At 57.1% G+C, this 13,839-nt stretch overlaps 1 protein-coding gene across 2 annotated transcripts in view; it reads left to right on the top strand.

Annotated features, from left to right (window-relative positions):
* Positions 1 to 10,908, top strand: part of MID2 (midline 2) — a 48,048-nt gene extending 37,140 nt beyond the window's left edge. For both annotated transcript variants that reach the window (XM_015278376.4, XM_004940585.5), the window contains exons 5-10: positions 63 to 211; positions 601 to 728; positions 1,180 to 1,323; positions 4,012 to 4,173; positions 8,765 to 8,972; positions 9,420 to 10,908. In XM_015278376.4, the coding sequence (XP_015133862.2) occupies positions 63 to 211; positions 601 to 728; positions 1,180 to 1,323; positions 4,012 to 4,173; positions 8,765 to 8,972; positions 9,420 to 9,822 (1,194 nt within the window). In that variant the 3' untranslated portion in view covers positions 9,823 to 10,908. The remainder of the gene's footprint in view (positions 1 to 62; positions 212 to 600; positions 729 to 1,179; positions 1,324 to 4,011; positions 4,174 to 8,764; positions 8,973 to 9,419) is intronic.
* Positions 10,909 to 13,839: the final 2,931 nt, after the last annotated feature.

Raw genomic sequence — 13,839 nt, 5'->3', positions numbered from 1 at the left:
ACTTTCCCGGCTCCCGTGGCCATCCCGCTGAGCGCCGCCGCCTCGCTGTGCTCACCCCACAGGTGATGAAGCTGAGGAAGCTGGCCCAGCAGGTCGCCAACTGCCGGCAGTGCCTCGAGCGCTCCACGGTCCTCATCAACCAGGCAGAGCACATCCTGAAGGAGAACGACCACGCTCGCTTCCTGCAGACAGCCCGGAACGTGGCAGAGAGGTGGGTGGCAGCTTGGTTGCCTAACGGCTGTGAGATACCCTGCGGTGATCCCATTGTGGCCCCCCAAGTGCTGGTGGTGGCAGGGCAGGAGCTGCGTGGCCCCTCTGAGGGATGCTGAGTGATGTAGCCTGGCTCCCCAGTGGGGGAACAGCAGTGGGAGCACTCATGTGGGGAGAGCCAAGCCGGGGCGCAGGGATGGGACCCCCAGTGACGGACCCCCCCAGCTCTATGCCCCATCCCTGCCACTCCACTGGGTGCCGTGCTGCATCACCTGCTGTCCCCTGCTGCCCCGCCGTGTCCCCTGGGGCTGCTCACCCCCTTCCCATCGGCCGGGAGTCGGGAGCAGAGCGCACCCCGATGTGGATTGATGGGCTCTCCTCTCCTTTCAGGGTCGCCATGGCAACCGCATCCTCTCAAGTTCTGATACCAGATATCAATTTTAATGACGCCTTTGAAAACTTCGCCTTGGATTTTTCCAGAGAGAAGAAACTGCTGGAGGGGTTGGATTATCTCACCGGTGAGCACGTGGGCACGTAACCCCTGCTCTGCCCCCCAGCACTGCCTCTTTCTCCCCACTGAGCACGGGGAGGGGGGATCTTACACCGGGTCAATAGTGGGTCAGAGCAGAGCAGAGGCCACGGGACCGTCCCCAGGGCAGTGATGCGTTCCCATCATCCTGATGGCACCGCAGGGGGGAAAAATGATGCTGTTCACCAGTGAGGAAGGAGGTGGTGCCCTCTGGGTGGGCGTGGGGACAGCCCAGGAGACACGGGGATAAACTGCTTACTGTGCCATGCTGGGGCTGGAGAGCCCGGGGAGGGCTGGGGGCTGTGCAGAGGCGAGGATGTTGTTACTCAATGACTTGTAAAATGAGGCTCTGCTCCCTGAGTGAGCCCCATAAGGAGCAAAAGAAGCCCAGTGCATATGACAACGAGCAAACACCAGCCTGCTGAATTCCTTCCCTGCAGCACCGAACCCTCCGTCCGTGCGTGAGGAGCTCTGCACGGCCTCCCACGACACCATCACAGTCCACTGGATCTCGGAGGATGAGTTCAGCGTCAGCTCCTATGAGCTCCAGTACACCATCTTCACCGGGCAAGCCAACTTCATCAGTAAGTCATGGCTTATTGAGCAGCCCCCAACCCAAAAGCGGGCACTGAGATGTGGGGATGCTGATCTCGTGTCCTGCAGGAGGGCAGGGCACAGCTGGCAGGGCACAGCTGGCCTGGTGCATCAGCTGGGGGCTTGGATAGAGCATAGCAGCAGGAAATGCCCACGGGATGGGGTATCTGTTTAATTTCCTCCCTTCCTAAAGTGATCGCTTCAAATGACACTTAAAATGATCGGAATGGGCTGTCAGCGCTTTAGCACCAAGGGATCGCCGTGGTAGGGGGAGGTGGTGGGACGGGCAGGGCTTGGAGCTGTGATGGCCCAGCAGCCCCCAGGGATGGGCACGTCCCATCTGCACCTCCATCGAGTCTTCCTCATCATTCACTGTCAGGAAATATTATGTAAAAGCCAAACAGAGAAGCTGCTTTGGTTGCGCTCGGAGGGAAGGGAGATATGTGGGGAGATATGTGGGTCTCCGCAGAGGGGCAGAAGAGTGGTTTAGTCAGAAAGCCAAGGACTGTTTGCTGTGATTTCATGGCAAATGAAGTTGGAGGGGGTTTGGATGGATGTGTTAATGGGAGCACAAAAGTACAACTCCCAGTTTGTCCATCCTGGAACGGTGCCCCTGGGAGGGCGCAGCATCCAGCAGGACGGCCCAGCGCTGATGTTCTGCTCCTGGCTGTACCTCGGGGCGCTCCGTGCTGGAGGATGTGCTCCCCTGATGCTTTGCATGGACTTTCTGGGTTCCCGTCAGCTTATCTAACCCTGCCGGAAGGTGGAAGCTCAGGAAGGCTGTGAAGTGCCCCATGCTTCATGCAGGAAGCTGCTGCAGCCCATGTCCTGCTGGAGGCTCCCAGAGCTGATAAGCGTGCATCCCCACGGCCAGGGGTGGAAAATGCTGATTGATTTCCTCTTGGCCAGACGTTGCCTGGGGTTACCCGGTCGTACAGCATCCGGATGTCCCCACCCTGCTGCCCTGCGCTCCCAAACACCTTTTCTCCAATGTTTTGCTCTTGTGTCAGAGCTCGGTGAGCATTATAGGCATCCTCAGCCTCCGTCCCCGTGGCAGCTGAGGAAGGACCACGGACTGTTCTGAGCCAATCGGGGGCTGAGGGGCACCGGGAGGTCTTTGCCCCGCTCTCAGTACAGATAGGAGCCCACTCAGGGCTCAGCCCCATGGGATGGAGGGCGTGAACCCCGAGCCCTGTGCTCAGTGCCTGGGGGCTGGATGGGCTTTGGCAGAGGTGGGAATGACACGGCCGTGGCGATGAGCAGCAAGGAAAGCCCAAAGGGGCAGGCATCTGCAGCGGCTTCCTTGGCCTCCTTTGCTCACTCTTTGAAGAAGGAGGAAAGAAAACATCAGTTAACACCTCCGAGCAGAAAATGAATAATATATTGTCACTTGCCAGAACGTGTTCAGGACCGGGTGGTGAAGGAGTCTGAGTTCTGCAGGAACCCATGCATGAAGAGGTGATGAAAACAGCACACAGGGCTCACCAAGCAGAGCACCAGCGGGCTCCCAGCAGGGCAGGTCCCTGCTCATGGCACACAGCTGCTCGTGCACAGCTTCCCCTTCACATCTGAGCGCTCGGCGGGGCGCAGCTGTTTTGTATAGCTGACAAACGCTGCGATAAAAAGGATGCTTTCCAGCTGTGGCATGGAGAGGAGCCCTCGGCCCTCGAGGCCAAGCCTGCCTTGGTAGCTTTGAAAAGGACACCCGCTTTGGAGGCTGAATTGCTCCACGATTGCCATCTCTCAGCCGCTCTGCCCTTTGCGGGGCCGGATCCCAAGGTGGCTCTTGGCTGCAGGGAGATAACAGCCACGGCAGCTCTGCCTGCGGGATGCCGCCGCTATCATCGCTGCTGGATTTTCTACTTCAGATAGCATTGCTCCGCTCCCCTCGGCAGCTTCCGTGTGTACTTCAGACCAAATCCTTGCTGACAATGACTGCAAGCTCTGGCTGAGCGAGCCGCGGGGGAGGAATAATCCCAGCGCTGTCCCCACGTGAGCCTTCGAGGAGGAGGTGTGGGGTGTCTTCCCGGCTCCCGACGCACAGCTGTGCACGCACGCATGGATGGCAGGATGCTGGGATCCCTCCTCCAGCAGCACGCCTTCCCAGCCCACTCCTCACGCGCCGTCTCACACCTCGCCCCCAGCCCTGCTGGATGCAGGGAGCCCCCAGCTCCCACCCCCGAGCATCGCCGATCCTCTGAATGCTGAAGGCAGCGCTCCCATGTTGCAGTAGCAGCCCCAGAGCTGCTTTCTGATGGCCTGGAGCATCTGTGGCTGCAGCGGATTCCATGGGGCACCGGCTGCCCGCAGCCCCTTGGTGCCAGCTCAGCTGTTGCCCCCAGAACTCGCAGCTCCCTTTGCCCTCAGAAGGGCATTCTTGCCCTGGGACCTGCTGCACTCTGCAGTGCCGTTCTCCTTCCCTGTGGCACCGTGTCACGGAGTCTCAGAATGGCTGAGGTTGGAAGGGACCTTAAAGATCACACAGTTCCACCTCCCGCTGTGGGCTGTAAGGCGTCACCCCATCTCCAGTACAGCACTACACTTTCAGTATATCTGCCAAACAAACCCCTGCAGCATTAGGGCTTGGGGCCTCCACGCTCTCCTAATACATTTCTATTCCCAGAAAGAGCCCTTTCCCTTACGCAGGAATAACCCCTCCCCCTTCTTCTATACGGCAGGTCTCTACAACTCCATGGACAGCTGGATGATCGTCCCCAACATCAAGCAGAACCACTACACGGTGCACGGGCTGCAGAGTGGCACCCGCTACATCTTCCTGGTCAAGGCCATCAACCAGGCGGGCAGCAGGAACAGCGAGCCTGCCCGGCTCAAGACCAACAGTATGTATGGGGGGGAGTGGAGCAGCGGTCCCCAGCATCACCTCCCTGCCCCGCTGGGACTTGTCTTAATGCCATGGGTTGTGGTCTGCTGTCACCCGACGTGTGCCGCTCAGCTCTCCGCTGGGGCTTAGGGGCTCATAGGGGGCTCATTAGGGGCTTAGGGCTTTCATCGGATGACAGAACGGCTGGGTTGGAAGGGATCTTAATGCCCACCCAGCCCCACTCGTGTACCGTGAGCTGGGTATCCCACTGCCTCAGTGCCCACCTGCAGCCTCGGGCACCTCTGGGTATGGGGCAGCCCCATCTCTGGGCGGCCTCACCGCCCTCTGAGCAAAGAATTTCTGCCTACCATCCGACCCACATCTCCCCTCTTTTAGCTTAAAGCCATTCCCTCCAGCCCAGCGAGCGCGGCGCTCCTTTGGGCTTCTCTCCGTGATGCTGCAATCACTCAAAGCTTTGAAAGCTCTGAGTAGGCTTTTGAAATGATTTATTGCCTCCACCTCCTCGTTTTCTTTGCAAAACCTGCGCAACCTTAAAGAAAAGGAGCTGAAGTGGAGTCGGTGCACTGGTGGGGATGGGGGGAGCTGCCCGGATGCGGGCTCCAATCCCGTCCTGCCTTGTTGGTTAACAATGCATCCCTCCCACGGCTGCCGTTCTTAAGAGCTTTCTCAGTGCCTCGAGAAGTGCTCGCTGTGGAAATAAGCAATTGGGGACTTGACAAGCCAAGAGCAGTGGTGTGACACAGCAGCACGGAGGGGAGCAAAGGCTCTTGCTTCAGCAGCTCCCCGGGGACGGAGCTCACTCCGGGGCTTTTTTAGCCAAGTGTCATTTGCTGGAGGTAGGGGCACGATGCTGAGCACCCTGCTTGGCAGCTGAACTCCATTTAGGAGGATAAATCAGTGCCCAGCCGGGCTTTGAACTCCCCTTGTCGCTCAGATGTGTCTGCAGCAACTTGCTGCACTTGTTAGAACCTGGAGCAGGCATCGCCTGGAGCACTACACAAATGATTCTGTGTTTCCGTGGCTTTGAGGAGCTCCTTCCTCGGGCAGCGGTCCCGGCGCCTGCAGCTCTGCTGCTCTTCGGGCCACCAATGGCCGGTGGCTGCTGGCCAGCCCTGCTGCTTGTCTTCTGACTTCCCCTGTTGCTGCCTGCTGTTATGTGCTGTAAAGCTCTCAGGTTTCTGGAGCAGAGAGCTGTCATTCTGGCTGCAGGGATGGGCTGTGTGCACGAAGAGGGCTCAGTGGTCATCCTGGGCCAGATTTCTGGGTGATGGTGGTAGCTTGACTTCAGTGTGTTTTGGGGCTGTGCCTGGTGCCTCGCAGCCTGTCCCACCTCTACCTGCAGCAGGATGTGGGTGGTTGGGTGGACAGGGGCAGAGCCCATCTGGGATAGAGAGATGGGAGGGAAGGGGCTGCAGTGATTTGGCAAAGGGCTGCCTCCTCTCGAGGTCATGTTTTCACAAAATCACAGTCGTGAAGGTCAGAAAAGACCTCTGAGACCACCAAGAGCAACCAACCCATTGCCACCGTGCCCACTAAGCCACGTTCCTGCCTGGTGTCCTTGGGCAGGGGGCACCAAGGGGGGGTGTTCTCTTCCTGCATGCCAAACCTCAGGTCGTGGGATGCTGTGTGGTGCTGAGCACCCAGCACAGATCGAGCTCTGGGATTCTGGGTGTGAAATCAGTGGGATGCTGTAATCCCTGTGAACTGTAGATGGTTGTGCCCTGCAGCAGCGGGTGCTGGAGAATACCCCATCTGGGGATGAAAGATGGTCCATAGCCCAGAGCTTCCAACAGAGAGCCATGGGCAGGCTGGTGTGGGATGCTGCCCTTGTCATCGCGGGGCTGCATGCTTCTCTCCCTTCCCAGTGGACAATTAGAAGACAGCGTGCACTTTCCAGCTGCTGTAAGCTCCATGGAGGTGTCAGCAGTTGGACAGGCAGGGCCAATTAGCATGTTTCACAGCCCTCTTTCTGCTCCCAGAGCTATGTTTGGAGAGCTGGCTTTGCCACAGAAGGTCAGTGTCAGGGCACATTGATTTCTGCAGCATCAGCGCTGCCACTAAATCTGTGTTTTCAAGCTGCCCGAGCAGAAGAGCTGGGGGAAAGAGCTCTGGTCTGATGACAGGAAGAAACCTTTAGCTGAGGCTGTTCTTGGGTAGGTCTTCATTATTAGCGAGAGTCCAAAAGTGGCTGAAACTGCCAGAATGCAGGGATGGTGCAAAGGATGGCGGTACATAAAGTGCATGGAAGGCGCTCTCCGTGATCCTTGCCATGACCACTGTGGGCAGGTCTGATTCTCATGCATGTTTCTGTCTTTTCCTGATCTGTTTGAGACCTCGAGGGTCACGCAGTGCCTCGTTAGAAGGGTGGGCTTGCAGCAGCGTGAGCAGCTCTGCTTTTAGCAGCAGGAATGTGGCAGTGGTGATGCTTCCTATGGAGCGGGGTGAGATGAGCGTGATCCCGAAGCAAGCTGGGAGCGTTGGAAGTTTCCTAGGTCTGAATGGATTAACTCAGCAGCTCAGCATCATGGCTTTGCTTCCTCAAGGTGATGGGAGGACGACGGTCGCTGCTCTCCAGACCTCCGGCAGGGCTCTTGTGCTGCACTGCAGCCAGCTTGTTGCTGACTGCACAGCTGGAAGCTCACAGCCAGGTTTGTGCTGCAGTGCTGGTGGCACTGGGGTGGACGGATGGAGCAGGGACATCACCAGCTGCAGCATTTACCGGGCTGGAGCTCACCTAACACAGGTGAGCTCAGGGCAGCCAGCAGGAGCTGCTGAGTCTCACCAGCCTTTGTTCCTTCCATGAAGCTTTGACAAAAGAGAGGAAAGCTGGTGATGCTGCTGGCCCCTTCCTTGCAACGTGCTGGTTAGGTGAGCAGGGAACCGAGCAGTTCACTTAGGATGGGGATGGAGAATGCCCATGCTGGGCAGGGGGCTCTGCCTGCCCCACCATCAAGGCTTCATTAACCCTAAACATGTCCTAATGGCGTCTGCTCCCTCCTCTCTTTGGTCCCACAAGCCCAAGGCCAGCATTTCCTCTTTGCTGCTGACCTCAGAGAGGGGTCAGCTCTGGCCAGAGGACGCGTGTGCCTCTGTCCTGATGGAGCTGGGTATTTTTATCCCTCCCTTCCTCCAAGCTTGTCTCTTTGTGTTACTGCTGGGAAAAGGCAGATCAAAATATTCCAGAAGCTGGAGGAGAGGATCACTCTCAGTCTGCAGCTTTGCCTTTGGCCCTCCCCACTCATTTATCTCACAATAAATGAATTTTCTCAAGGAAAATAAACGTGAGCTGCCGGAGCAAGCAGGGAGCGATGTGGATGAGCTCCGTTACAGGGCTGCACTGGAAAGCTCTGCACACTGCCTTGTCTCTGTTTGCAGCACCTCCTCAGACGTGGTTTTCCAGCAGCCTTGCTGGAAGTGTTGGCCGCGTGCAGTGCCTCACTTTGCACAGCTGAAAAAGCAGGAGGGGTGGCTGGTTGGCTGCGTGCTGTGGGGGCTGCCAGCAGTGCCTTCTGTGGGCAGCAAGCAGTGAGTTTCAGCCATTAAGGTGTCCTACGGCAGCTGCCCCCTTTGCTTTGCTCTGTGTGAAACTGGATGGATCCCTCCCAAAATCATACCCAGGCTCTGTAGGATGTTTGGACACCGGTGTGACAGGGCCGGGTCCCCATTGCCATGCGTTGCATCTGAAAAGCCAAGAGGATGGGACTTGAAAAGCACCAAAAGAGTTACGTCAGCTGTGCAAATGAACGTCATGCAGCCACGTCAGTTTGGCTGTCAGAGGGCTGCTAACCTGACAGGAGAATTGCAGCTGTGTTCCCAGCCCGAAAGATCTGCAGAATCCATCACACTTGGCTGTGTAGGAGAAGGAAGGCTGTGTGCTCCCAGCTGGCTCCGTGCTCGCTTCCAGCCTCAGCCAAACACGGGCTGGACTCAGTGCCTTTGGTTTGCTTCCAAGCCCAAGCTGTCTTCTCCAGGCGTCCCAGCCCTTGTTTGGCAGCGGAGGAGCACTGGAAAACCTCAGGCATGTTTCCTGTAAAGTGTAATAGCAGCCTGCACTGCAGGGAGCGAGCTGTGCCGGCTGTTGATGGGGACTTGGGGACATGCTCGATGCTGCACTACTTCTTCTGTGATTCAATATTGTTATAGCAGCACTTAAGGGTCTATTCTCCCTTCTCTCTGCTCGTATAACTCTCATTACTGCTAATAGAGTATGGATCCGTTAAGGGATTCAGGCGGGCTGCATGCCTTGCCCAGAGTGCTGCGCGGTCCTTAATGGTGTCGTCAGTGCCTTTTCCATTAGCTGGAAACATCCCCTGTCTCCACCACAGCATTTTACAGCATTAACAGCGAGCGAAAGGGAGTGTTTCTGACAGGGGAATGAGGCGTATGAACGGGGCAATGTGCAATAAAAAGGCTTCCAGCGTTCCCCAGCACCGGGATCGTACATGCTGGGGATGCTGTCGCCATTCCAGTAGCACCTTTGGCTCGAGGGGAATATCCCAGGAGCCTGGGGCAGACGTTTCATGCCACATTCTGCCTGCACGGCGATGGCAACACCCACAGATATTAACCTACACGTCCTTTTCTAACAGGTCAGCCTTTTAAGCTGGACCCCAAGATGGCCCACAAGAAGTTGAAGATCTCCAACGATGGGCTGCAGATGGAGAAGGACGAGAGCTCCCTGAAGAAGAGCCACACGCCCGAGAGGTTCAGCGGGACCGGGTGCTACGGTGCGGCGGGCAACGTCTTCATCGACAGCGGCTGCCACTACTGGGAGGTGGTGGTGGGCTCCTCCACGTGGTAGGCACCCCCTGACCTTCCCTCCATCTCCTGGAGGCCCTCAGTGTCCCCCGAGTTGTCATGGGATGGTTCAGGTCCAGGGTTGCTCAGGGTTGGAGAGGTGGATGCTGTTGTCACAGCTGAGACTTGACCTTGGGCTGGCTGTGGGTGTAGTGCCCTGTGAGTGTCTCCTCCCTGCCAGCAGGCTGTGAGATGGCTCCAACCAGCCTGCAAGGTGAAGCGCTACGTCCCTACTTCTCCCCCCTGCTGACCTCACCATTGCCCACCAGGCTCAGCTCTTGCCTCAATGGCACCGTCTTTGGGTTCAGGCTCTTGGAATGCGTACCTGTGCAAGCAGCCAGAGATGCGTCCAGCCTGCACAGGCTGGTGAAACACAACCCAACAGCCATCAGGGTTAGGGTTAATCCCACAGGGAGGTCTCTGAGCAAAGCTTCTCCTCTCTCCCAGGTACGCCATCGGCGTGGCTTACAAGTCGGCTCCCAAGAATGAGTGGATCGGGAAGAACTCCTCCTCTTGGGTCTTCTCCCGCTGCAACAACAACTTCGTGGTGAGGCACAACAACAAGGAGATGCTGGTGGAGGTGCACCCGCAGATGAAGCGCCTCGGCGTCCTCCTGGATTACGACAACAACGCGCTCTCCTTCTACGACCCGGCCAACTCCCTGCACCTCCACACCTTCGAGGTCTCCTTCATCCTCCCGGTGTGCCCCACGTTCACTATCTGGAACAAATCCTTGATGATCCTCTCGGGTCTTCCTGCCCCGGACTTCATAGATTACCCAGAGCAGCAGGAGTGTAACTGCAGGCCCCAGGAGTCCCCGTACGTATCAGGGATGAAAGCCTGTCACTAGGAGCGACCCTGCCCCACGGTGGTACCAGTGATGTGGGCTGGGGCTGGCAGTGGGCACCAGGAGCCCTCCGAGCCATGGAGCGGCCACAATGCTCCAACAGGAGGGCACCCACCTGCAGCTCGTTTTATTTTTAAGGGGAAAACGAAAGAACCTCTGAAAATAAACTCCTGTTGGGCAGCCCCACGTGTGCACGCCAGGCTCCTGCAGCATCTCCGTGGCTCTACCCAGGCAGATCGTCACGTGGATGGTTTTGTTTCCCTGCGTCCAGGATGGGCCTTTGGGTGACGTTCTCAGGTGCCGTGGTGGTCAGGGGGGTGTCCGGCGCATCCCTGCGGGTTGGGGCTGCAGGGATTGGCTTTCTGGAGACCGTGAGAGGCAGGTGGGATCTGAGCGTTGTTTTATGGGGAGAGCTCTGCGTTTGGCCAACATTTGGCAGCTTGCCTGGGTCTGTGGTCCCCATCCCTCCGGCCCATCGCTTGTCTTATGGGAGGTCCCGTTTCACCAGGGAGGCCCCAAATGAGTGTTTCCTAGGAGCTGGGTGAGGTGCTTCGTGCCTCCGGCACAGATGCTCCTCTGTTGGCTTTGTGTCCGCTGTCCCTGCAGACAGAACGCAGCCCCCGTGCTGAGCAGAGGTGCTCCAAGGCCACCTCCGTGCTTTCTGACCCAAAAGCTCAATTTCAGACCCCAGAATCTTGGCGCTCACTTTGTTCCCCGCCATGGTGAAGCCATCCTGTTTGCTCCGTGGCAAAGGAGTCCTGGTGCCCCAGTGAGCTGCCGCCAGTGCTCCCAGTACCCCAAGCACCGAGCTGGGACCGGCGAGGCCATGGGGCAGCGTGGCAGCATGGGATGTGCTGATGCACAAGCTTTGGTTCGTAGTGTTGAAAATTCCTTTTTTTCCTTCTGGTCTTACCTTGGTGGCATCACACGTTGACCAAAGCTGAGACCGCCCAGCTCTGCCCGTCCTTTCCTTGCCTTTTCTTTTATTGTTGTTGCGATGGGGAGAGACCCTTGGACATTGCTGATAGGAAACTACCTCAAAGCCCAGCCCCAGAGGGGCGGGTGGCCGGCTCAGACAGCACGACAGCACCTGGGGGCTCATCCCACAGCAGGGAGGGGGCACAGGGGCTGCGCGAGGGGTCCCCACCAGTGAGCCACCCTGGGGAACGTGTCATTAAGGGACGCAGGGACTGCATGGACACATTTGAGAGCACGGGGTGGGGAAGCAGCGGGGTCACGCCTGCCAGCCCCACAGCTAAGCACACAAACACAATTCACTTTACAAAGGCTGAGCTGCCATTTTGGGTTGGATGTTTTGTTCCCAAAGCCCTGTGGGTCTTTTCCCCGTGTGCTGCTCGCGCTGCACCAACCTCCAGCAAATGGCCAAGCACTGGAGATGGATTTCAGCTTCTGCAACCCGGGGCCAAGCTTTCTGCTGGCACCGGCACCGCTTATTGCCAGAGGACTCAGCGCATCCAGTAAAGCACACAAGCCATTACCGTGACGTTTGCACCTGATGAAATTGCACTAATCGCTGCGGGATCCCCGCGCGCGTCTCCTTCCCGTGGCGTCTGGGTCAACCACGTTGTCCTCTCCTGGTTGAGGAAAAGCAAAACCCAGCACTGCCAGGGAATGGGAGCCGTAGCCCCTCCCTGCTCCTCACCCCGCCGCAGCCTGTGCCCCCAGCCCGTGTCCCGCTGTCAAAACCCGACTGGTGTGCGATGGCACATGGGCAGTTGTAGCCCTTCTGGGCTCTGCGCCCGCGGTTATGAATGAGCACGTTTCCCACGGGTAGGTTATGAATGAGCACGTTTCCCACGGGTAGCGGGGTTGGGGTCCCATGGGACTGAGGGCGCTGTCGGCCCCGTTCCTCCCAGTGACCCAACTGTACAGACTGGGGACATGGGAAAACCCTGTCTGCCATGTTCTCTTCCACATGTAACATACTTGTTTCGGTTTTGGTTTGGGGAAGGGTTGCTTTTCCTTTTTATGTTTTCTTCCTTTTTTTTTTTTTTTTGTGGGGGGATTGGGGGGAGGGAGGGGGGCAGCTTCTTTGTTAATGTGTATATATATATATATAAATATAATATAATATATATACGTTACTGAATGTGTCTGTGTGGCAGAGATTTTGCGGCGTGTGGCGTCCCTGTTCCACTAAGTGCTCCTTTTGGCCATTCCCAGCCCTCTGACAACACAGTCTGCAGACCTGGGTGGTTTCTGGGCCACGGGCACAGCAAAGAACCAGGCACAGAAATGGAAGGGGTTTTGCCTATAGAATCCTTAAGGTTGGAAAAGACCTCTAAGATCACCCAGTTCAACCATCAGCCCGTCTGCGTTATGAGCATTATGACCCAGGATGGGAATGAGGGGCTTGGCACAGCCCCATGGGCATCACACGCTCCATGGGGCCGCTCAGCTGGTGGTGCCGGGGGTGTTTGCCCTCCTTGGGGAGGATACCAAGTGTCCCATGCATCCCACAAAGCACATTTCTCATCCTGGAGTGCTGCCCAGGCTTGAGAGCTCCTGGGGGCGGCAGGACGCGTGGGATGCTGGAGCTCCATCCCCAAAAGCCCATCCATAGGGACATTTTGAAGCTGGGGAATGCGCTGCACTGGTACGGTGACATTTCCCACTGGTCCCAGCCCAGGGGATGTGAAGGCACTCGAGCTGACAGCCGACAGAGAAAGCCTTTGTGGAGCAGAAGTGCCTAAAATATTCATGAAGGGGAAAACATATGGTGCAAACCAACGCTGTAAAATTAAATATTTCTTACTTTATTCCTTTGCTCCAGGCTTTTTCACATTAAACATTCAGTGCCGGCACATGGAAACTGACCTCAAGATTGAGGAGCTGCTTTCATTGTGGGGCCAATCGGCAGCGTGTGCAGCACCTCAGACCAGCTTAAATACACTGTGTGACCGTGCAGGGGCAGGTTTAGCCAGGCAGAACGTACGGCACTGTGGGGCTTCAAGGATGACAAAGCTGCAGGTGGGGTTTCCAAACAGCCTCCATAGGAAATGAACCTAACGCTGCTTTCCTGAGCATCCCCTGGAGCTGTGCTCCTGACATCAGCAGGGCTGGAGAGAAGCCTCAGCTTCTGAAAAAATAACCCTTCCTTCATATTTAATGGCTCCTCAGCCTTTCAAGTTCAAGAGAGTGCTTTGCAGCCATCTGGGAGGTGAAACCTTCAGTGCATCCTCAGTCCTCCTTCTGGATGGGTAATTCCAAAGGAAGGGAGATGCTGTGCTGGGAGCTGGGGTGCCGTGGGGCTGGGACACTGCTCAGCCTTTGGGTGACCAGGGGACCTCCATGAGGCAAGAGGAGGAGGAGGAAAACTGAACGTGGGCCACTGCAGCCTGGCAATGCCCTAGCTTCAAGATTGATCCCACTGGAACGCTGGGTTTGGAGTCCACAGGTACACACCAAGGATGGGATATGTGCTGCATCCATCAAATGCTTCCCACAAAAAGGCATTCTCTAATGGCAAAGACAGCACATGAATAAGGAATACGCGTGGGTTTTCCATTTGCCCCCACGTTTCCCACATTTCCATCCAGACTCTGCCCGGTTGGATATAAATGTGGGTTTTCTCTTTTTCTCTCTTTCTTTCTCTATTATTTTTTTGCTCGGTTCAAAGACAAACCCTCACACGGGTGCAGAACACCCGAGGTGAATCCCAGTCCCACGGAGGTAACGCTGCAGTCCCCCATTGCCACCATGGCATGGCTCCATGGTCCCATACCCACAGAGGGTATCTCTTCCCCAGGAGGGAAACCGTTCCCTTTAGCAGTGAGGATTCCTCCCTGCGTTAACAACAGAAGCGTGGCGTAGGATGCCCAGGACACACTGCCCCACCACCATAGGGAGCAGATCCTGCAGGTGGGGTCATCCCCAGCAATGAGCAGGGCACGGCCCCGTGCTCCCCTCCCCATCTCCGCAGGGCAGAGGATGCTCTGCCCCCCACGCAGCTGTAATTGCTGCCTTTATTCCCATCCTGCAGCCGCCGCTACGCAGAGC

Source organism: Gallus gallus, chromosome 4, assembly GCF_016699485.2.
Source record: "Gallus gallus isolate bGalGal1 chromosome 4, bGalGal1.mat.broiler.GRCg7b, whole genome shotgun sequence".
Classification (NCBI taxonomy): domain Eukaryota; kingdom Metazoa; phylum Chordata; class Aves; order Galliformes; family Phasianidae; genus Gallus; species Gallus gallus.
The sequence above is the reverse complement of the archived record's forward strand: the minus strand, read 5'-3'. Positions and strand labels throughout refer to the sequence as shown.